At 49.1% G+C, this 8,990-nt stretch overlaps 2 protein-coding genes across 2 annotated transcripts in view; both read right to left on the reverse strand.

Annotated features, from left to right (window-relative positions):
• Nucleotides 1–3,729: 3,729 nt before the first annotated feature.
• On the reverse strand, nt 3,730–7,288 carry LOC106815274. Its single transcript, XM_014819721.1, has 4 exons — nt 7,232–7,288; nt 6,903–7,060; nt 6,227–6,363; nt 3,730–4,507 (listed from the first exon to the last, which is right to left on the reverse strand). The coding sequence occupies exons 1-4, from the start codon at nt 7,248–7,250 to the stop codon at nt 3,730–3,732; spliced, it is 1,092 nt and encodes a 363-aa protein (XP_014675207.1). The 5' UTR covers nt 7,251–7,288.
• Nucleotides 7,289–8,300: 1,012 nt separating this feature from the next.
• Nucleotides 8,301–8,990, reverse strand: part of LOC106815276 (probable chitinase 3) — a 10,059-nt gene continuing 9,369 nt past the window's right edge. The window contains exon 3 of the mRNA XM_014819723.1: nt 8,301–8,333. Coding sequence (XP_014675209.1) covers nt 8,328–8,333 — 6 coding nt within the window. The 3' untranslated portion in view covers nt 8,301–8,327. The remainder of the gene's footprint in view (nt 8,334–8,990) is intronic.

The raw sequence follows: 8,990 nt of genomic DNA on the forward strand, positions 1-8,990 counted from the left end.
TCATGCGTTCCTTCTCATTGTAATAGCACAATGTAGAGTGTCGGGGGACCCGTCTATAGCGTTGGTATCAACATGGCAACCTCCATCATCGAAGACCTGTTCCACTAATACAGTGTTATAGTCACACTCACAGTCACTCTGGCTGTTTTAATAATAAAATGATTGTAAATAAACAAACCTCTCAATACAACAATACACAATATATACACAATATAAACAATACACAATACCCTCAGAAAGCATCTCGGAGCATTCGTGAGATCAACAATTTTCCCGCGCAACCACTATCGACATGCTTTTAAGGGCTAGTTGAAAACCAGAAGGGCTAGTACAAACCTTACCTTACTAGCCCTTCCTTCGGGCTAACTTCCATATTGTCCTTATTTCTACCCCTGGGAAGGAGTTTTTTTTTAGTCTCAAGGGGGGATATTTGTACAGGCCATCCCCCCTCCTTCAAGAGCGGGGGGGATGCATCCCCCCCATCCCCCCGGGATTTACGCCCATGGTAGTACCTGATACGACAACGACCCCTTCAGCCTTACTATCTGTCCACACTAGCATGTCAGCCCAGCATCAGCATAGTAATTATCTGAGTGTGTACTACAATGCGTGAGAGAAAACAAGGTTTGTTCATGTGTCATCAGAGTATCTCTTAGTATTCGTATGTGTACGCGTTGTCATGTTCGCTTCGTTAATTAGATAATTAGATTAATTAGTTAATTAAGTAGATATTCAGCTACTTATCATCATTAGTTGCAGCCTTGCTAGGCTGTTACTATTAACAATATAGATGGTTGAAATATAGAAATGTGGTGGGTGCGTCAACTGAATTATAATCGTTTGTTTCTCCCATCAGAGGGCAGGAGTTGAAAATAGAGGTGTTACAGGGAGAGTGTCTGTAGAAACCTTACCATAGGCCGCAGGCAATAGTCAGTAAGGCACGAAGGGTCGTTGTCGTATCAGGTACTACATATATGTACCCGAGGTAGTTTTAGGTTATTTAGTATTATGTTTATATTTTTATATGAGGTATGTTTAGGGTTAGGGTTAGGGTTAGCTAGGGTACACTTCTGTAGTACAAGTCTGGTACACTTTGTGTATACATAGATGTACCTCGCGTACATATGTAGTACCTGATACGACAACGACCCCTTCAGCGTCAGTAAGGGTCCAGAGCCAAGACCTGGATGCAGCCTCTCCCTAGCACTCTCTTTCTGGATGCGGAATCCCTGTTTCCTTGTTGGCAAACGCGTTAAATCGTATATCCTGTTTTGTATTTCTCGCACTTTGCAGGAAAATGTTATTTCAAGTCGAGACGTTTGTGACCTTTTTTCTCAGACAAATAACTGTTCTTAACCTTTTTTGTGACTTTATTCTTTTTGTATTGGCTTACAGTAGGGTATGTCTCTGCGCATGCACACAAACCAGGGCCGTAGCTTGGGGGGGGGGTAGCTGCCCCCCTAGATTTTTGAGCAAAATTAAAAGAATAAATTGTTCTACTAAAAGAAAATTGTCGTAGACAGAATGAAGGTTTCCTACATGTACTCAAAAGTGCCTCAAATACCATCTCCTAGCTGCGATCTACATTTTCAAAATGTTCTGTGAGAGGACCCCCAGACCCCCACCTGTTTCTCACCCCCTCTTTGAAATCCTGGATCCGCCACTGCCCCCCCCCCTAGAAATTTGCTCTGCCTACGGCCCTGCAAACATCAGTCACGACGTACTGTATACACACGAAAAGGAATCGTGTACCGAGTAACCGAGGAGAAATACACATTTTTCCGGAAATGGTCGAACGGTAGTAGGGCGCAACTTCGGGATCGCTCGGGTCTATAATACTCATGTGTACACATGTATACGCATTGTGAACCCTAACCCTAAACAGAAAAATAATGTAAAATGTGAATTTCTCCTTGGTGCAAAAATCCACGAAGAGCTTTTGCCTTAGAAAAGAGTCGGCCACCTGGTGGGAATATAGTGTATTATTGCTTTGATACGCACCGCATAAGTTGATGTTGAGGTCGATTTTATATACCTCCTATTATTCCCCGTCACGCGAGACGCTCCCACTGTTCGACCACTAGATTGTACGAGTCAACACAAGGACAAACAACACAACTCAAAAGTAAAAGTGTTCACGCCGGGAGTAGGCCCGGGGCTTTTATTCTTCCCTGGTCAGCAGACCAGGGTAAGCATAAAACGGTGCAATACTCCTCGCAGCGTAACGCCCGAGTATAATAAGCAGATGTAACAAGGCACTATGCTTTACCAAGACGACACACCAGATGGTCACAGTGCTGTACCTTGCGTTGTGTACTCCCTCCTCGCGGCAGCTCTTCCCTCATCTCCAGGCCGACTGACCAGTCCCTAGCTAACTGGCTGACTGCCTAGATATCAGCCTGCATGCTGGTGGACTGACTGCCGATGCTCTGGAGAGCGCAGTGTAATATACTGCGCTCTCCAGAGCATCGGCAGTCAGTCCACCAGCATGCAGGCTGATATCTAGGCAGTCAGCCAGTTAGCTAGGGACTGGTCAGTCGGCCTGGAGATGAGGGAAGAGCTGCCGCGAGGAGGGGATTATATACCCCTCGGGGCGTGTGTACGGCTACAACCCCCGCCAATCATGCGTCAGGACGAGGTAGCCAAGCACGTCAGCTTCACACGTGACACGCCCGACAGCTTCACACGTGACACGCATGTCAGCTTCAGACGTGACGCACGTCGGCTTTAGACGTGACGCACGTCGGCTTCAGTCGTGACGCACGTCGGCATCAGTGTCATGACGCACGTCGGCTTCAGTCGTGACGCACGTCGGCTTCAGTGTCATGAGCACGACACATTACAAGCTCGTGTCCAGCACGTGTACATTGCTCCTGCATGCGGGGATGAGGCCTCCACCCCCGGGGGAGGGGGGGGATGCGGGGACATACCGCAGGGAGTAGAATGCGGGGATGTGCCGATGCGATAGGCCGAAATTCGTTACACACATATATATATATATACTAGGTGTACTATATATATACTAGTCAGTGTGCCCGTGCGCATGCATGTGTGCATAATATGTGTATGTCCGTGTGTGTGTGTGCGTTCGTGCATCTATGCACGCATGTGTGCGTGTATATGTATATTTCTTTAGATGCCTATGCTATATATGGGGCGATATCCTCGCCCCTCCCTACCCTTTTGTCAAATCAAATTTACAAGAATTGATGCCTTTTCCCTGCATTTCATATCACAAATGCTTTGTTTACCTTTACAAATCACATACATGTACATACATAGTGATACAAAATCTATGCTACTAAAACTTGATTTACAGAGTATTAGTATAAATAATTCAGAATACTCAAAAGCTTAAATATTTGGCAAGTCAAGATTGAGCACATTGGTCTCTAAAAATACAAATACTTTAAATTCATTAAGCTTTATGGCATGTTCTGGTAACACCACACGCACGCGCGCATTTACACGCACATACATACGTACTCTTGTTTGCACGCATACATAATTATCACATATATTTATAATTGTAACTCCTAGTTTTTAAATCACATGAAATCTCTAAATACAGTTTGATATCAGCATCTGAATTTCTTCACATAGTATATATATATATATATATATATATATATATATATATACGCACACGCACGTACACGCACACGCTCGCGCACACACCTCTGCACGCACGCATACATAACTCCCCCACACCCTCTTCCCCTCCCCCCGCTACGCTGGCTGGCGCACCCATGGGTAGTCTCGTGGGCACGCTGCACACGTCTGCATCACAATCACCTCGCCGCTAGCGGCCGTGTAGCGGCAGTGGTGCGGCCGCTCGCACATCGCCATCTTCGGCAGACGATCGCACGCGAACGGCGAGTCGTCGCCGAGCAGGACTTTGCCCGTCAGGGGGCGCCGAATCCACTCGATCGCCTGGCGCGTCGGCACGAGCCAGACGTCGGGCAGCGCGAGGATCTCGTCGACGAAGTCCTGGAAGCCGAGGCGGTTAGCGCGCGACCAGAACCAGCCGACGTGGAAGAAAAGCGGCAGCGGAGCGCGGTTGCTGTCGTAGTGCGCGCGAAAGTTTTTGCGCAGCGCCGCCAGGGTGCGCTCGCGCGACCCGGCCGCCGGGCAGCCGTCGACCATGGCGCATGGGTAACCGTCGCGGCCCGCGAACGTTACCATGGGAACCTCCCACAGGCCCGGGTAGGAGCGGGCCGGACATCCGGCTGTACAGGTGCGCCGGTCGAGCGCGTGGTCGAGCGTGTACGGCCAGATAGGCGGCGCTGTGCGCATGGTGGAGATAGATGAGTCGTACACGAAACCAGCGTCCCAGAGCGCCGAGAACTGCGCGTCGCCGGCGACGGAGAGGAACGGCGCGCGCATGCCCGACACGTCGCGCGTGGGGGCGCCACTGAGGTTGGCGATGATGTCGCGCTCTCCGCCTATCTCCATGTTCCATTGTTTCGTGCCGACTCGCTTCCACCAGTGACTCGGCGTGCGGTGTCTGTGCGACAACGAATGCGAACGTAAGCGTGAGTTCAACAGCGGGAACATTTCGTTATCAGCGGAACAACGATGGCACGTTCATTATTTCAACGACGGAACTTTTCGTTAACAGCAGAACAACTATAAAATGTTCATTATTGCAAAAATGAAACATTTCTAGTTCAGCGGAACAACGATAAAGCGTTCATAAAATGAACAGCGGAACATTTCGATGTCAGCAGAACAACGATAACAATTACATTATTTAAACACCGTAACATTTTGATGTCTGAATAATAATGAGCACGTGTGTATATGAATGCAATATCCAACAGAACAACAATAACATTAGACTAATGCGGAACATTCCTATTTCGGCAGAACAACGACAACATTGTTCATGAGCAGAACAGCGGAACGGCGTTGCTCGCGGCCGCTCCAGCATGGAGTATTGCTGGAACATGTAACCATAGTTCAAACTCCGTAGAACAGGGTCAAGCGCTTGACCGCCAGGCTGACCATCAACCAGTGGCGTAGTTAGGGGGGCCAAAGGGGGCCATGGCCCCGAAAGTAAAAAAAAAAGGAAATAAGAATTGTTCTACTAAAAAGAGAACTGTCGTAGTCAGAATGAAGGCTGTACATTTACTCAAACGTGCCTCAAATACCATCTCCTGCGATCTACATTTTCAAAATTTTCTTGGGGAGAACCCCCTTACCACCCGCTTGTTTTTACCCACTCCTCCTTGGAATCCTGAATCTGCCACTTACTTATCTTGGGAGCAGAGAACAATGAATAAAAATGTCGCCTCTTTGCATGGCGCCCATAACAAAGATTGTAGAGCTGAGAGGTGGGAGAGCGTAGGATGTGGAGCGGGAGGCGGAGGAACCATTAAAATATTAAGTCATCCACTATTCTGCGCAGTTCGCTGTTTTTGCCCCCCCCCCCTGTTAAAAAATCCTGGCTACGCCACTGCCATCAACGTCAGCCCGAGCTCACGATTTACATTCATGATGATGGTTCATTCATTGATTATGCGATTTTGCCAACAAGTAAATCGCGATAAGCATGCGGTGATGCAACATGTTCTGCTAGCATCTATGAGTGACTATGACAAATACGACATACGAAGATTCTTCCTATGACAAATATTGGCGAGTCGACTTCGTTCCGCTTTACAGCTGAAATTCACTGCTTGCGTTCATAATAGCGCTCCTAAACTCCTATGATGCGCACAACACATACAACAATATTTGTCATAGGAAGAATCTTCCTAGATGACAATTAGTGTCATAGGACAGCGTATATGTGTATGTCGTATTTGTCATAGATGCTAGCAGAACAGGCTGGGTGATTGTAGGGTGAGTGACAAGGGGCGTGGAGAGCCACTATAGACACTAGCCAGTGACACAGACAGGACAATTACAGAGTTACCTGTGTGTTTTTAGAAGGCTTGTTAATGTTCTAGCTGTATTGAACCTACCTGCAGGGGGTCGTAGGTCTAGCGCTATGTGTGAGGAAGGGAGAGAGGGACAGGTAGACGCGCACGCGCGCACGCACGCACACACACACACGCACGCGCGCGCGCGGCAACAGAGAGAGCGAGAGCGAAAGAGAGATAGATTGACAGACAGACAGACAGAGAGAGAGAGAGAGAGAGAGAGAGAGAGAGAGAGAGAGCGCGACATAGACGGAGAGGGAGCAACGTTAGGAGGCGGACTAGCTCCGTATATGACCTACGTGATGGAGTGCGATGCTATCTCGTGGCCCATCGCGTACAGGTTCTGCACTGCGCTGTACTCGGTGTACTTGTGCGACACGTAGAACGTGAACGCTATCGGACAGCCGTTCGGATTCCGCCTCTCTCCGACCAGTTTCTGCGCCGAGAGGAAGAAGAGTAAGCGACTTATAGCTCTTCCAGCGTGCTACATCACTTCAGCTATCTATTCAGTCTGTCTGTCTGTCTGTGTGTGCGTGGCTGTCTGTCTGGCTGTCTGTCTGTCTGTCCGTCCGTTCGTCCGTCTGTCCATTCGCCGGTCAATCCGTCCGTACGTCTGTCGTTCTATCTGTCCGTCCGTCCGTCCGTCCATCTATTTGTCTGTCCGTCTGTCTGTCTGTCTGTCCGTCCGCCCGTCCGTCCATCTATCTGTCTGTCCATCTGTCTGTCTGCCCGCCCGTCCATCTATCTGTCTGTCTGTCCGCACGTCCATCTATCTGTCTGTCCGTCTGTCTGTCTGTGTCCGCCCGTTCGCCCGTCCGTCCATCTATCTGTCTGTCTGTCCGCCCGTCCGTACGTCTGTCGTTTTGTCCGGCCTCCGTCGGTCCGATTCTGATTATTTACTACATACTGAAGAACAGTGCAGAAGTAGTAGTGCTGCCATCTATCGATCCCGCTCGATACTTTTCTGCTTCCTACCTTGTAGATGTCGTATGCCCGCATCGTGACGGCATCATCAAACGTGATGAGCACCATCTGTGGCACCTGAGCCGACGAAATGTTACCAGGTATGTCGGCACCAACGCAGCGGCAATCAGGCAATTTGCAGGTGTCTCTGTTACACGGCACCGCCAGCGCTGCGAGAAACATCAATTAACGCAATTGTTAGAGAAATCAGAAGAGAAAATGCACATGTGGGACAAAATGGTTAGTTTGCAAGAGTATCTGCGTTATACCTGTCACATTTAGCACGTAAGAAAAACTTGTTATTTGTCATATTATTGTTTAGCTAAATCAATTTTTCTCACTGGGGGTAGTCTCGCGCATAATAGCTCTTTCACGAATAAAACGTGTCCACGTTTGCTGTGCAGCAACAGACGTGACAACAACTATATCATGTACCTAGTGTTTTAGAAGATGGTCTCGCCCCTGGCAGAGGGTAGTGCCTCCCTCTATCACCGTTGTTAAAAGTATTCGCCGTCACTGCGATAGATGGCGCCACTGTAGATACGATTGTCTCTCCAGCCGCTGATGCTTTATTTCTGCTGGTCAGGGTTTCTATCGCAGTATTCACTTTTAGTCTGCGCCTGTCCTTATCCGTATCAGCAGACGAATTTATATATCCCGCTATGGCGAACTCGTGACGCGTGGCGCCCCCGCGCCTCGCGTTTTCTTCGCCGATGGTGGCGCTGCTCCTCGCCACGGCCGGATGAGTCACGGCGACGTCTGCTCGCGATTCAGGTGCCACCTCGCGGCCGGTCGCGTCGTACCAGCGCTGCGCGTGCTGCCATCTATACTCTGGCGGGAGAAACGACATGTCACGTGTTGTCTCGCCCACGGCCGCCTCTTCCGGCGAGTCAAACCCCCAGCGGTGCACCTTCCGCTGCCGATGTCCGCCCAGCCCCGAATCTTGCTGGTGGCCACGTTTCCAGCCGTACACTCCTGTGCTTTCCCGCTGCCTCCCGCTCTCCACGTCCTGAGGTCCGGGCCACGCCCCTCGGTCCGCTGGCTTCCGAATAAGAGGGGTGACGTCACTCAGGAGGGTCGCGTACTGGGGATGTCGGTCACTGTAGGGATTGACGAGGTAGCGCCCCCTGTAGGAGCGCTGCAGCGTCCTGTGGTCGCGCATCGAGGGGGCGAGCTTGCTGATGCTGATGCCGCTGATGACCTGTAGAGGGCGCGCGAGTAGCTTAGCGAGGATCCGGTTCTCCTTGATGATCCCTCCGCTAGGGGGCAACACCTGCGCTCGTGTGTCATCGTCATCCCAGTACGGCTGTTGTTGCTGCGGCTGCTGCTGTTGTTGTTGATGCTGCTGCTGCTGTTGTTGCTGTTGCTGCTCTTGCTGTTGTTGTTGTTGCTGCTGCTGCTGTTGCTGTTGCTGCTGCTGCTGTTGCTGTTTTATAACTACGTCTGGAAGTCAAAATAAAAGTCAGTCCAGTCAAGTTAAAGGATTTATTTAATATGTTCAAATTCGTAAAACAAGTCTACTGGGTTTGTTCTTGGCGCGATGTTTTGTGTAGTTGCCGCGCATCTTCAAGAAAAACGAATGAATTGGTTATCACTATACTGACCATGGATGGTGTAGTAATTTTCTTTGAAGTTTCCACGTTCCAATATACTATTAAAGTGAATAAACAATTACTGTATCGTTTGATACATTCATTCAAGCTTTTATTAGGTATTATTAGCTCTTGATTCATTGGTAATATAGGTAAATAATTAAACCATTTTATCACCATGTAAAATCTCTTTCTTATGCTTGCACGCCGCATTACTTTTAGAGAACAATTTGAAATTTAATAGGACCATCTAAAATTTAGGAGGACCATCTTAATTTCAAACTAGATGGTCCCGTGGACCATCTCGTTTTTCTCTCCTTATTTCTACACCTGCGACAGGCACACATATAGGTATACATGCAAGCACGCAGCACGCATACACGAACGCACTCACAAACGCACCTGCACACACACGCACAGTCGCACACACACACGCGCGCACACACACACACACACACACACACACACACACACACACACACACACACACACACACACACACACACAC

Source organism: Priapulus caudatus, unplaced genomic scaffold (assembly GCF_000485595.1).
Source record: "Priapulus caudatus unplaced genomic scaffold, Priapulus_caudatus-5.0.1 Scaffold1079, whole genome shotgun sequence".
Lineage (NCBI taxonomy): Eukaryota > Metazoa > Priapulida > Priapulimorpha > Priapulimorphida > Priapulidae > Priapulus > Priapulus caudatus.